At 44.0% G+C, this 15,436-nt stretch overlaps 1 protein-coding gene across 4 annotated transcripts in view; it reads left to right on the top strand.

Annotated features, from left to right (window-relative positions):
- Positions 1-4,298: 4,298 nt before the first annotated feature.
- The window catches only part of Krtap4-3 (keratin associated protein 4-3), a 15,863-nt gene continuing 4,725 nt past the window's right edge, over positions 4,299-15,436 (top strand). Inside the window, exons 1-2 of one of the 4 annotated variants that reach the window (XM_039087402.1) lie at positions 4,299-4,705; positions 13,648-13,885. In XM_039087402.1, the coding sequence (XP_038943330.1) occupies positions 4,299-4,705; positions 13,648-13,885 (645 nt within the window). Of the gene's footprint in view, positions 4,706-13,375; positions 13,886-15,436 lie in introns of those variants that run through there. The other 3 variants (XM_063270044.1, XM_017597706.1, XM_063270043.1) reach the window with 3 other exon arrangements.

The following is a 15,436-nucleotide window of genomic DNA, read 5'->3' as shown; positions in this document are numbered from 1 at the left end:
CAGCAATATCTAAGGCTTTCCTTTCCCCGTGTTTTCACTAGCACTTATTGTTAGTGTACTTTCTATTCCTTTTGCCTGTCTGCCAGTCTTTCTCTTTTCCTTCCTCCTTCTTTCTCTCCTCCCCTCCCAAACACCCACTCCTTCCTTTCTTTTCCTCCTTTCTTTTGTGCAGGAAGCTCATCCCAAACCTTGTGCACACCAGGCTGTCATTCTACCTCTGAGCTGTACCTTCCTTCAATCCTATTTTATTTTCTTCGTGCCAGTTATTCTAGCTGGAATGTGGAATCTTTGTGTAACATTTTTTCACAATGTTTATTGACAATTTGTACTTGAACTTTTATTCTGTCCACATTTCTGTCTTTTTCCTCCACCTATGACACAGAGGAACATGTCATCAGAGGGAGCCTTGGACCTGAAGAATTAAATTGGTTATTGTAAATAAGATTTTTAGTTAAACTTGAATTTAGGCTCACAGAAAAGGGAGTCTTTCATCTGAGAAAGTATTGCTATCCCAAAAGGATTGATGTCCCGATTATGTAATGAACTAAAAATGCATGCCATTGAAAGAATAAATGATCCAATCAGAAAGGGACAAATGAACTGAACAGACACATTTTAAAAGAAGTACAAATGGCTGACTAAATAGCTATTTAAAGTACACACCTGTATTCATCAGGGAAATGCAAGTGAAGACTGCGCTGAGATTCCACACTCCAGTAACAATGGCTGCCATGAAGAAAACAAGCAGTGGATGCTGGTGACGATGTGGGGAGAAGAGGGCCCTTTACTCTAGCTGAGTGGTAAATGAGTGGGGCCATTACAGAAATCAGTATACTGGATTTACCAAGAACCAAAAATAGAAACCGTATAATCCTGTTCAATTACTCCAGTACTTATCTGAACAAAACTGAATCAGAGTGCAAAAGAGGTATCTGCATATTCATAAGTGAAGCTGTTCTCATTGGCCGATATAATGAGATCAACCTAGACGCCTATAACAGGTAAATGAGTAAGGAGATTATGGTATATATACAGTGGATTTTATTCAACCAAAAAAGTCATATACATATGTATACTTGGATTTGGACAAATATAGAACACTGTAGGGGTTCATTCTTTCTTTAAAAATGTTTTCGGTGTTCCCTAATTATACTCTAACCACATTAACCCTGCATTACTCTTTTTTATCCCACTCATTTCTGGATTGGTTACTTTTCTCTCCCCAAATAATCCTCCTTCTAGATATAGGGTGTTTGTGTGTGTGCGTGTGTGCGTGTGTGTGTGGTGTGTGTGTGTGTGTGTGTACGTGTGTGTGCATGTGCGTGCATGTGCATATGCTCGTGTGCTTGTGTATGTGTGCATGTGTGTGCGAGCCTGTGTGTGTAGATATAACATACATAGATCTTTACTCTAAACTCAGCATATGCCAAGCAAGCACCCTATACCACTGAGCTAGACTCTGCATGTGATAGAAAACACGTGATATCTATCTTTCTGAATCTGGCATTTGGCTGGAGAAATAGAACTGCTACACAGAAAAAAACGTGTTGAAACTGTGCTTGGCTCCTGGAAGGAAGAGAACTAAAGCCTCAACCACATGGTAAGCCAGTGTGAGGTTAGCTTTGGCTGTCAACTTGATGCACCTTGGGAGACAGAACCTCAGCTGATGAATTGCCTCCAGTGGATTGGGCTGTGGGTATGTCTGTGTGGTGTGTGCTTAACCGTTGATTAATGTGAGAAGCCATTGTGGGCTGGGCCACCCCTCAGTAGTTGGTCTTAGGAGATATAAGAAAGGTAGTTGAATATGGGCACAGAAGCTAGTCCATGAGTAATAGTCCTCTTTGGTTTCTTCTTGAGATTTTGCTTTGAGATCCTGCCTTTGATGATGAACTGTCCCCTGTAAACTAAAATAAACTTTTGCCTCTTAATGCTGGTTTTGGTTGTGGAGTTTATCATAGCCACAGAAAGCAAACTAGATCAACCACTCATCTCTGAGGCATACTGCCTGACTGTCCTAACCCCAAGGTTAATAAGTTCTTCCAATCCTAAATCCAAATGTGGGGATTAAGTGTGACAGTGACTCCTCCTGCATGTCAGGCCAGCACTGGAGAGAGAATCTGTCACTCCCCATACCTTAGAGTGTCATCAGCCACGGTCCTGGGTGGGGACTATTTGAGATTAAGATACTCTGGGGACCTATGAAGAAGGAACTTTCACAAGTCAGAGACCCTGAGGAGGCTCTGCTCCAGTGTCTAGGTGGGAAATGGACACAATAGACAGCCATGTAAAGAGACAAGGTCGATGTGAGCATGATGAGAAGTTTAGGCAGGTGAGGAGTTGGTGGTTGGCAACATGGATGAAAATTTTAAGCAAGTCATTGAGATTTAGGTGGGGGAAACCAAACAGAAATGCTGGAAATAGTTCTGATCTCCACTGAGTCATGGGTAGCCACTGGTCATGAGGACTGCTTGAGGACCATTCTTTCTCTAAAACACAAGAGCTGCTATGGATATTAGACTGGCTAGTGTAATGTGGTCACAGGGTCTTTGCTCCACAACAACTGGGAGAATTCTTCTCCTCCCTCCTACAACAAAAGAAAAAGTGCATGTCTTTTCTCAGAATGGTGTCACCAGAGCTACCCTCTTTAGAGTCAGTACATAATGCAGGCTCAGGAGACCAGACACCTCTTGTAAAGAGGTCCGATCAGCAGCCCAGGTCATTACCCTAGCTATATAGACCTAGCAATAAGGATCATGAACAGAGCAGAAATAGACTGAGCACCAGAGAGTCTTGTTGGAGCATTGTGATTCAATTAGGCTTCTTAAGTGCTGGGGGTGGAGGGGTGGGGTGGAGGGAATCTCAAAGTCATCTCATCTCCGTCTGGTTCTTGAATCTTCCCTAGCATCACCACCTCATCCTTAAGTCCCTCTACTGAATGCCACAGGGCAACCCATTCCACAAGCCAACCTCACAGGGTGAGTCCCATGCTATTCTCTGAGATGCCCACTTACCTCTACCAACATCTCACAGTCCTTTGGGGCAGCTCCCTCACACAGAGTTGTTTCTCTTCTACTCTATTATCTCTTCATGGCACCCGGTTCCCTGAGTTTTCCCATTTGTTGCACATTAATCCCATTGTTTTTATCACATTTACTTTAATATCCATATACCGCATTCATTTCCATTGTTCTGCTTTGTAGAATCAAGACATTTTGCAGGTAGGCTTTGACTGCTCAGAGAAGAGAATTATGTCTTCTCCATAGAAAATACCGCACAACGCATAAATGTTTGTGCCCAAGAGCTTTAAGGTTTCAGGGTTTAATGTCTGTAGATGGCTGGCAGTGGGAACTAACCCGGAACTTAGTATAGTTATAGTTGGTTATTATAAGTCACAGGAATATATTAGAAAGGTAGAGTGGTTACTTCTACACCAATAGGTCTCGGCCCTTCTTATTTTCTTCCATGGTTCTTTCTGTGTAGCTCCAGGTAGCCACAAGTTGATGATGTAGCCTAGGTTGCCCTCACACTCATGAACCTGCTGAGAGTGCAGGTATGCACTACGCTGCTCAGTGTGAACCCATTTCTTCTCTTAAGTCCAAGAGTAACATGCTAATTTGTCTTACATATTAGACTTGGTTGAAAGGTGATGAGGTTGGGTACAATCTTAGGGATTATAGGTTATGTTTGGCCAAAGGGTAACATCAGGTCTCATTATTGTATCTGAAAACAGCGTTGTATTTCCCATGAGAAAGTCTAAACACTGAATCCCAGATGACAGGGCATACTTCGGTGCCCTGCTTCTCATGTTCAAGCTTTCTTTTGACAATTTTACCAGTAGTAAATGGGCAATCAAGACTGCCACGAATTTACTCCTCTGGGTAACCAGAAACAATTATATGCAAGAAGAATCATTGTTATACCAGGATAGACAGGCTATGTCATGTGAACAGAGGCTGAAATGTATAATATCAAGAGGTAAATTGTCATGTGACAGTGCCCTTTGATGATGTCAAGTCAGAAAGGTAATTCGGAAGTGCTGTCAGAGGAATTCTAATACATCAGGAAGAGACATTGTGTTTCCTACCCAGCCTGAAAATGTAACCAGGAAAACAATCTTGTTTAATTTTTTAATCACATATTATTTATCAACACAAACAATAACAAGGAAAGAATGTTGCATATGAGGACACTAGCCCCATGGCAGGGTATAAAAGGGGATGTGGGCAGAGGGACTCCCACTTCCAAACCTTTCAACCCACCTTCTTGTAAACCCATTCAGAACCTCCACCTCTGACACCATGGTCAGCTCCTGTTGTGGCTCTGTCTGCTCTGAGGAGGGCTGTGGCCCAGGCTGTTGCCAGCCTAGCTGCTGCCAGACCACCTGTTGCCAGACCACCTGTTGCAAGCCCACTTGTTGCCACCCCAGTTGTTGTGTGTCCAGCTGCTGCAGACCCCAATGCTGCCAGTCTGTATGCTGCCAGCCCACCTGCTGCCGCCCCAGCTGCTGCATCTCCAGCTGCTGTCGCCCCAGCTGCTGCAGGCCCAGCTGTTGTGTGTCCAGCTGCTGCAGGCCCAGCTGCTGTGTGTCCAGCTGCTGCAGGCCCAGCTGCTGTGTGTCTAGCTGCTGCAGGCCCAGCTGCTGTGTGTCTAGCTGTTGCAGGCCCAGCTGCTGTGTGTCTAGCTGTTGCAGGCCCAGCTGCTGCAGGCCCAGTTGCTGTGTGTCTAGCTGCTACAGGCCCAGCTGCTGCATTTCTAGCTGCTGCCGTCCCTCCTGTTGTGTGTCCAGCTGCTGCCAGAGCACCTGTTGTCGCCCAGCTTGCTCTAGTTGTTCTTGTTGCTAAGAACTCTCACCACAGTCTTCTGTTCTTCCCCAACCAACATTTCGTATATAGAGCACCTGTGAGCTGGTTCCTAAGGCACCAGATGTAAACCCTTAATTCCGGCTGACTAATATGCTGTTTTTGCCTACAAATACACCCTACCTATCACTCATACTCTCTCTTTTCTGTATGAATGCAACTTTGAATTTCTTTTAGATTCCTTAAAACTATTATGTGACCCCATGGAAATACTTGCTATCAGCCATATTTCTTAAAATGGAGTTATTCCTACCACTTAAATAAATGCAGATTTGCAGCCATAGAAATATAAAGGCATTTTGTTCTTTTTTCCCTTTCTGTTGTCATGTACCAGCTTTTCTGTAGGCAATCTCTAAAAACAAGAAGGCCATAGGAGGCTGTGGCATGCACGCCAGTTCCTCACCTGCAGAAATCTCCATCTGAAAGCATAAATATGGATGCTTAGATCCAGTACCTGGATGCCTGCTGCAGACAGACTCTTGCAAAGACCAGGCTTTAGGCAGCAGAGCTCAAACAACTGTGCTCCTTCATGTTCTCAAGGGGATATCAGTGGGCATCATGCTGAAGATGCCTGTATTGAAGCAGCTGCCACAACAAGAAGTGTGTGCTTTGCCGTGTTTAGTAAAAGCAGAACCTTAAACAGGAACTTTCGGGGGAAACATTAACAAGAAAAGGCTCTCCAAAGGAACCTGGAAGAAATTTCCAGGAACTAGATTATGATAGTAGAAACATACGGTGCCTTCTATAAATGCTAACCCACCTGGCGTCATTTGACAGGATGGTTCTAGAATGCAAGCAGGACTACAGCCCTCCCTTTCTTAGAGGCAAAGTCTGGCCCCTTCTTTGCACAGTTACTCAGTCATCACCATCTGTGGCCACTTGGCATGAGAGGAGAGGTGCAGACATGTGTAGCAAAAAGAGCATATTTGCATAAAAACAATTACTCTGGACAACACAGCACAAAACAAATGAGCAGTGTGAGCCTCCTGCATGTGTGCTCACACTTGTTTAAGGTTGAGGACCATTAAGATAAACGGTAGACCACCATTGAGTAGAACATCCTATACCCAGCTGTGCACCTCTGTCTTCTAGTTATTCCAACCCATTAGTCAGAATCAGAAGAGAAAGTTAGGGTAGGTATATCACATGCCTGCTTTAGAAAGCTATCCAAAAGTTCTGAGCCAGTGGTTACTATATTTTTATTTAACTCCAGATGTTATTCTTGGTCATTTACACTCAGCACTCCAACTAAAATGGCCAGTACTGCTCCTTGGGTATCATTGCTCAGAGATGCCCTGTGTTGATCAGGGTGCCTATTTCACCATGGTAGTGCAGTCAGTCTCCGTGAGTCAGTATCGGACATTCAGAAGCTCCTTGTCCTTGTAGGCCATATTGTTGCAAAGGGCAGGAAATTCAAGGGTTCTTGAGGTTATGACAGTGAATTTATGTTTCTCTCTTGTCTCCTCTTACCTTGATGTCTTTGGGGCTCTATTTGCATTCTATACTAGATACTGTTAATCTTACTTCCACCAAGATTGCTTTCAGTTTTTTAATGACTCTTTGTGAATGTCACACCATGCACCCCATCTCCTTATCCCCTCATATCCATCCTTCACTCTTGCAAGCTTCCCCACAAAATATAAGAGAGAGAGAGAGAGAGAGAGAGAGAGAGAGAGAGAGAGAGAGAGAGAGAATCTCAGTAGGAATCTGTAGTATGTCACAGGGTGTCTCACACTATATCCCTCTGTCCATAAATCTTCACTTGCGAATGTTCATTGCAATGTGTCAATGGTCTGGTTTGAAGTCTCTGGCTTCAGTACTGAAACCTCACTTGATCACCTCCTGGTAATTCTGTTGTTGCCCTGTGTCATGGAGATCCTGAAGCTTTGGACAGCAGGACTGGCCCTTTCTTGCATCCCAACCTACCCTTAGCAGATTATATAGATTTTGGGGTGGGTCAGTTCAGAGCTCTGGATCTCAGCCTCGGTGGTAGCTGGGCTGGTCAGTGTACTGGCTCTCCCTTATCTGCACCACTAGGTCAAGCTCTCTAGCACTGCTCAGGTTAGGCCATCCAATGCGACCCACCATTGACAGGAGGCAGGGTCAGCTGTCTTGCCCTTGGAGCTGGCTTACCTGCACCCATGCCTTCAGAGTTTAGGCATGTGGTCCACTCCCCCAAATGCTTCAGCCTGTGAAGGGCAAGGCAAGCTCTCTGGCTCTCATGCCCCTGGGGATAACTCACCTGAGCCTTTGTTATCAGCTCAACTGCGTTGCCCAGGTGAGGTGCAGGGCCCTCCCTCTAGAGTGCTACAGCCAGGGAACAGACAGGGCTAGCTCTCTTGCTCACATGCTCTTGGGGTCAATTCTTCTATTGTAGGTGGCAAGTGGGAGAGGAGAGGAGAGGGGCTGCATCACCCTACTACCTCACGGCAGGTAAGTGGTGGAGTCAACTCTCTTGGACTTTTGTCCTTTGGAGTGGTTGACCAGTGGCCCTGCCATCAAGGCCAACTCTACTGTGCTGCCTATGCAAAGTACAGGACCTGCTTTCCTAAGTGCTGCGTATAGCCAGTGAGGGACAGGGTCAGCTCACCTGTTCTCATGGCCCCAAGGGCAGGTTTCCCAACTGTAACAGATGTGAGGGGTGAGGAGAAGGAGGCCATCACTCCAGTGCCCATGCCATCTCATGGCAAATCTCCCTTACATGCTCTGGGTCGACTCACCCACACCCCTACTCATACCACCAGAGCCTGTGCTACTATACTACTCATGCTGTGGTAGCTCTGCTGTGCTGTCCAGGTGAGGTGCAGGGTGAGAGGGATTGAGAGAGAGGTATGGTCAAAGTATATTAAATACCTATATGAAGGATTATGGAGAAATCCATTATTCCATTAATACATGCTAATAAAAACATAATGAATACATATGCATATATACAAATATGCATATATCTCTAGAGCCTATAGTAGCAGATATTCCAATATTGGGTACCTTTGTCTTATCATTAGGAACACTAGGTTCTCCCTTGAAATCCACAGATTGCTGGGAGTTACACTCTGCTCCTGTTCTAGTTACCATTCCTCACCGGTTACTCACCCCATAATTAGACCCATATTAATTCTCACAGCTAAATGTTTCTACCTGGATTCTTTTGTGCTCTTATTATTCCCATTAGTCCTATAGAGCTATATTCTGCAGCAATGCTTCCTATAAAAACAAGGACGTTAGTGAATTGTCTCTACTCTGAATTTCTCCACAATGCTGGTGACCCCTTAATTGTTCCATCCGATTCATTTAGTAAACAGAGCGTCTCTTGGGGCCAGACAGAAGCAAAATGAGTTTGTTGAGTTTATGGACCACAAGCACAAGTATATTCTTGCATATCTAATGTCTCGAAAACCTTTGGTTCTTCTTTAACTCAGTGTTCTTTGCACTAGTCATTTGTCGTTCCATGACTTCAAAACTTAGCAGCGTACACACTGCACACTAGTAACTACCAGTGTCTGTGGGTCAGAAACAGGAACAACACTGGTGAACTGCTGGTTTCCTAGTACTCCATAAGCTTCAGAAAGATGTTGATTGGCCTTGGGGTCTTCTCTATGGAGTCGGTCTGAAAGAATTCAAATTTAAGCTCACTTCTATGATAGCAGAGAATGCCTTCTTCCTTGACACCATTGGGATGAGAGCCTCAGCATCTCTGTGGGTGTCGTATGAAAGTTTTCTCCAGCTTTTTGTCACATGAATATCTCCCATGTTGGACATAAATTCATCAAAGCCAGTGGCAGAGGAAGAATCTGCAGAAGAGAGCTTGCCAGCAAGAGGAAGTGATTTTAAAACATGAGGGGAATTTTCTTGATCAGGTTGAAGTGGATGAACCAGGCTCACTTGGTACTACTCCTAGGCCCACGGTCCTGGGTTCTGTAAGAAAACGGGCTGAGCAAGTCATAAGGAGCAAGTCACTAAAGCTGCATTTTTCTATGGCGTCCTGAATCAGCTCCTGCCTCCAGCTCTCTGTACTGCTTGAGCTCCTGCCCTGATGTCTTTTAGTAACACTTTCCTTCCCAAATTGCTTTTGGTTATGGTATTTATCACAGTAGCAAAAACTCTAAAGGAAATCCCAGTGGAGGGCATGCCTCAACGAGCTATGAAAGAAACTTTCCTGTGGTTTCCCCTCTTTCAGGTTCACAACCTCCTGGTGTTGGTCCTCTGTGTTACAACACGGAGACTATAACACATAGCGTTTGGTGGATAGTCTACACTGTCAAAGCACAGCAGGGATATATACCAGGAAGTGAGCATAACCGAGGCCACCTTTGAGGGTGTCCATCTAAGCAAGGCAGTATGGAACACAGCATAATACTTCAAAACACATAGAGTGGCAATCTGCTGTAGGGCAGTAAAAGCAGTAAAACTAGACTTTATTGTTTAAAAATGCACACTTAAGTGATTGAATTTTGAATACAAGAAATTAAAAAAGACTACTTCAAAAACTGGGACAGTGGCTCTGTGGTAAAGGGAGAGAGAGAGGTAGGGAGAGAGGGAGGGAGATACAGTCAAGAAAGACAGGTACAAACCCTTCTTGAGGAAGCAAAGACTCTCCACTGGATTTGGGTGGATAGATACTGTAGCCAGAATTTTGTGGCTTGTGGATTCTTTTTTCTTCCACCCTTCTCCACCCCTTCTCTTCCACCCTTTCAGCACCCTAACACTAGATAGGAGAGAAAAATGGATAGAGGGGAAAGGGGAAAGGTGCTAATGTTAGTTACTTCCTGCTGATTAAGGGTGTTCCTTGGGACAAGTTTGATCTTCATCTTAGGACATTTAATTTCTTCTTGCTGTTTCTTCTTTGCACACGACTACTTAACAATCTATAGCCAACAACAAACCAACTAACAACCAACAACCTATGCACCACTCCTTGGGGCTTTAGCATTTCTATACCCTCTAAACAGTCCCCAGAATCCCAAACATCACACAAGAACAGAAACTACCTGTCACTGGCAAAATCACGCCCCTACTAGAGCACAAGGCAAATCATAGTCAGTTGCTGTGGACAATCTGAAACAACCCTAAATTCCACACCTGGGATTAAATTAAAAACATATTATTATAATATGTCTGTGTTTTTAAAGAAACCAAAATTCCCACTACAAGATACTGGCTTGATAGTTATTTTCTATATTACATATGAATATTCCATATACTCTCCAGTGCACCTGTGTTTTCTATAAAACCAAATGTGATCTCTGTGACCACCACAACAATCAGGTCTGTGGGAGGTAAGAGGGCAGTTTGGTTTAACATGACTAAGTAGCTGGTGTTGGTTCAAACTTTGGTAGTCTGACCCTGATTAATTTTTTAGGCATAGTTTTTAAGGACAGCACAAAGTGATGAAAACTTTCCTCGTGATAATTAGCTCAATTCCTTATGACCAACAAAGCACACACAAATCTCCTTGAGGATCAAGGTAAGCTAAATAAAGATTGGACATGACTACATCCACACCATCCACAAAGATGGGTTTCATAGATTGATTAGATGTGACACCTTCCATTAAAACAGGTTCTAGAGATCAACTGAGAAAAACAAGCTTATGATAAGGGGGAGCGTACTGCTGGCTGGCTTTGTGTGACAACTTGACAAACTGGAGTTGTCACAGAGAAAGGAGCCTCCGTTGAGGAAATGCCTTCATGAGACCCAGCTTAAAGCATTTTCTCAGCTAATGATCAAGCGGGGAGGACCAGGCCAATGTGGGTGGTTCCCTCTCTGGGCTGGTAGTCTTGGGTTCTATAAGAGAGCAAGCTGAGCAAGCCAGGGGAAGCAAGCCAGTAAGTAACGTCCCTCCATGGCCTCTGCATCAGCTCCTGCTTCCTGACCTGCTTGAGTTCCAGTCCTGACTTCCTTTTGTGATGAACAGCAATGTGGAAGTGTAAGCTGAATAAACCCTTTCCTCCCCAACTTGCTTCTTGGTCATGATGTTTGTGCATGAATAGAAACCCTGACTAAGACAGGGAGGAACCTATGTGGTCTTGGCCACACAGGTAGCACAAAGGTCATGAGGCTATTAATCACATCTGTTTTCATCCTTCTGGGTGGAAACAGACTATGCATCTCTGACTTCGAAGGAACAACCCTGTGTGTTTAACATTCCAGGTTCCCCTTACCTTTGAGCACAAAGACCTCTGTGCCTCCTACAACCAAATATTTATAACTGGTTATAGATAAGCAACATGTAAAGATTAAAACAAGCACGCAGATAAGGTGAAATTAAATCAACAGTAGATGAAGATATTGTTATTGCTTCACAAATTGTTCTGAATATATGTAGCATTTCACAACAGGCCCAACAATATTATTTAATGTACATCCCGAAATAGGTAAGTGAAGCTTGACTTTTAATGTAAGGTAACATAGACAAATCCAAAGTAAGGTCCATTGTTCTCTCCATTAAAAATAGCTATTTGTGTCTTTAAAGATATTTTCATGAGGAAAAAGGAAACCCACCTACTTGCAGTGTATTTTAGCTACATCCAGAATACATAGCAGATATTAATGAAAGAGAATGGACTGTGCATTTATGTAGCAAAAGCGTTACCTGACTAGGAAAGTTTGGTTTGCTTACCATGCATTTAAAGTACCTGTTGTTACCAGGCATCCAATTACTTGCATTTTCAATTGCATTGATCCTGTTCCTGGATGGCCCTTGCAAATGTCAACCATTCCCATTCCCCTTTCCGTAGTCTTTGAGTTCTTTATGTCACCATGAAAAGATAGAAAAACAAACAGCTTTAAGGGAAAGAAAATTCTATAACATGACAAAATTTTTCACCACCTTCTACTCTGGGTGACAAAAGAGGAATTTGTAAATGTGGTCCAGATGTCAAAGATCATCTTTAAACAGATTACGGGTAGAACTTACCCAGTATGTGGGATGATGACTTCTCCACTTCTGAGTTTCCTTTGTAATGTCACTCAGTGTCAGAGTCTGTATCCAGTAATTTCTTACCGTGTTTCTTCTTTAAGCTCGAGCAGTTATTCTTACCCAGGCGAGTCTGTCACTGTTGGAAATAGAGTAGTTTACAACAGTAAAGAGTGCTTTAAATGCTTAAAGCTCATTGTTTGTACTCCAAAATTTCTCTATTAGTCACATCAATGGATTAAAATTTCATTAATTTACAATCTATGATCGTAGTTGAAATGGACACAAATGCATGTAATATGGACAACTAAAGGGGTTGGGCCTCAAACTTTAAAATCCTTTAACAGACGTGAAAAAGGTCCAGAATCTTCCGAGGCTTTACTCTGGACCAATTAAATAAGGTTAGTTCTGAGCAGAAGCCAAGAATTGGCCAGTTTGCAACAGTCTTCAGAGTGGTTCTACCATGCAGCCAACCATGGGAACTTCTGGCTCAGGAACTGGTATTATCTATCTGTAGACTCTGACAAGAATATATCTCATTTTGGGGGACTGGAGAGATGGCCCAGCAGTTGCTGTGGTTGCAGAGAACCAGAGTTTGGTTCAAAGGTTAGCCATGTCAGAGCACTCACCACTCGCCTTTCACTCCAGCTCTCATGTCCTCTCTATCTTCTACAGACACCTACATACACCCGCACACACACACACACATATGTACACCCTCACAACCCTGATGATCTTAAAAAATCTGAGTATGAATTACCCCCTCCCCAGAAGAGATAAAAATGTAGATCTTAAAAAGTAACATACTCAGCTTTTCTTGTGGTTTTTTTTTTTTTTTGAGTGCAGAAATGTCTTTCTAAATCTCCTTAAATTTATATAGAAGTCTATATAATTACCTTTTCATGGTGCATATATATATGTATATATATATATATATATATATATATGGAGAGAGAGACAGAGATAGAGACAGAGAGAGACAGAGAGACACACAGAGACAGAGAGAAAGAGAGAGACAGAGAGACACACAGAGACAGAGAGAAAGAGAGAGAGACAGAGAGACACAGAGACAGAGAGAAAGAGAGAGACACACACAGAGATTGAGAGAGAGAGAGAGAGAGAGAGAGAGAGAGAGAGAGAGAGAGTCTATGTATGAGTACATGTCCATCCAGCAGAGGACCCCGTTTCTTAGACTGTAAATGATACTGTCACAGAGCTGTGGTGACATTTGGCCTGTAGAAGCAGGGCCATACAAGATGAGAAGAAATTAAAAAGGGCCAAGATGCATGATACCAGGAAACAGCTCTCCTGAAGAAACTAAAACAGGAAAGACACTTAACTGATGGCTCAGCAACAGTGGACAATGAACACACCAGGAAAAGGAGCTCTTGTGTTTCATCCACCTTAAAAATTTAACCAGGAAAAGACACTAGTGTGATAATCACCTAATTACTAACACAAACAATAACAAGGATGCTACATGTGAGGACAGCAGCCCCTCAGCAGGGTATAAAAGGGGATGTGGGTAGGGAGACTCCCACTTCCAAACCTTCCAACCCACCTTCCTGTAAAGTCATCCAGAACCTTCACCTCTGACACCATGGTCAGTTCCCACTGTGGCTCTGTCTGCTCTGAGGAGGGCTGTGGCCAAGGCTGCTGCCAGCCCAGCTGCTGCCAGACCACCTGCTGTAGGACCACCTGCTGCCGCCCTAGCTGCTGTGTGTCCAGTTGCTGTAGGCCCAGCTGCTGTGTGTCCAGCTGCTGCAGGCCCCAGTGCTGCCAGTCTGTGTGCTGCCAGCCTACCTGCTGCCGCCCCAGCTGCTGCATTTCTAGCTGCTGCAGGCCTAGCTGCTGTGTGTCCAGCTGCTGCAGGCCATCTTGCTGCATCTCCAGTTGCTGCCGCCCCTGCTGTGGGAGTTCCAGCTGTTGTGGATCCAGCTGCTGCAGACCCAGCTGCTGCATTTCTAGCTGCTGCCGCCCCAGCTGCTGTGTGTCCTGTTGCAGACCCCAGTGCTGCATCTCCAGCTGTTGTCGCCCCATCTGTTGCCAGACCACCTGCTGCAGGACCACCTGCTGCCGCCCAACATGTTCTAGTGGTTCTTGCTGCTGAGCACTCTCACCCAGTCCCCTGTTCTTCATCACACATAGTCCTTGATGTAGACCATGTGTGTACTGAGTCCCAAGGGTCCCATCGTAAAGCCACTGATGAGAACTGAGATTGATTCGGACAACAAATATATTGCCACACTCCAGCCTGTTCAGTATCTGTCTAAAATGAACACACATTTCTAAATGTTACAATAATTTGTTCTGTGCTATATTAAGAAACCAAGTTTCCTAATAATAAAAGTTTAAAAGTACATAAGTAAAATGTCATTGTGTCTCCTGATTTTTCTTGCTGAAATTGTCCTCAATTGCCCTTTAATGTCTTCATAAGCTGAGAGTTTATTGGGTCACACAGGGAACAGTCATCCCACTGGGATTTTAGACCTCATATGAGGACTATTCTAGCACAACTACTTTTCTGCACCTTTGAGTTCTTTGTTCCCCATTTGTGGGTGATGAGAGACCAAATGAATCTAGAGTTAAAAAAATCAATAGTTAGGCTACACCCTCTGAACACGTAGCAGCCAAAACACCACATTTATTTTATAAATTTAATTTTATAAATATAAAAATGATTTGTATTTAATAAATTAAAGCATGTGTTATCTTTCTGTGGAATCAGGAACAGACAGGCTGCATTGTCTGTGTCCTTGTGTATCACATAGCTTCAGCAAAGGTGTCATCTGGCACTGGGGCCTCATGCTATGGCCAGCCCGGGAGGGTTCACTTCCATCTTCACTTCTGTGGCTGCTGAGAACATTGGCCTCCTTGAAAGCACTGGGGTGAGAGCCTCTTGTCTCCTGCACAGCAGCTGGATTTCTCAGAGCTTGTGACAGGGAGAATAGGCAAAGGGCTGGTCACCAAGAGGAAAGTCAGAGTTTTGTCACTTCCTCCTTGATTGTAGCCTTGTGTGTGTTGGCTAGAAGTAAATGGCTCCCAAGTGGAAGTCATCCACATCCTATGAAAGAACTGGTGGAGAGAAATGAGGGCCACATGAGGGGTACTCTGCCTCCAGGTGAATATAATATTGAGCAAAGTGGGGGAGTAAAATGGTAATATTCTGTGCAATATTCACAAAATTTCTGTAAAACTAAACTACTCTGTTTATAGATATCTATTAGAGGACTAAGAGACCCACAGCTGAGTGTTTGGTGATATCAGGGAACCCTGAAGAAGAGGGGGCAGAAGGATTTTAGGAGCCAGAGGAATCAGGGACTCCAGGGGAACTAAGCAGGGCTTAGAGGCCACAGAGACTGACAGAGCGATCATGGAGCCTTAATGGGTCTTGCTAGGTTCTATGCTTATATATTGTGGTTATTTAGCTTGGAGGTTTTGTGTGGCTTCTAACAATGGCAGTGGGGGTGTCTTCTTTTGACTATTTAGGGCCTTTTTCCTCCTACTCCCTTTGCCTGGTCCAGCCTTAACACAAGTTGGTTTGTTCCCAGTCTTACTGTATTGTGTTGTGCCATGTTCGGTTGATATCCCTGGGAGACATGCTCTTTTCTGAAGGGAAACTGAGGAAGAGTGGATCTGGGGGAGAGGAGAGGAGGTGGGG

Source organism: Rattus norvegicus, chromosome 10, assembly GCF_036323735.1.
Source record: "Rattus norvegicus strain BN/NHsdMcwi chromosome 10, GRCr8, whole genome shotgun sequence".
In the NCBI taxonomy this organism is placed as follows: Eukaryota; Metazoa; Chordata; class Mammalia; order Rodentia; family Muridae; genus Rattus; species Rattus norvegicus.
The sequence above is the reverse complement of the archived record's forward strand: the minus strand, read 5'-3'. Positions and strand labels throughout refer to the sequence as shown.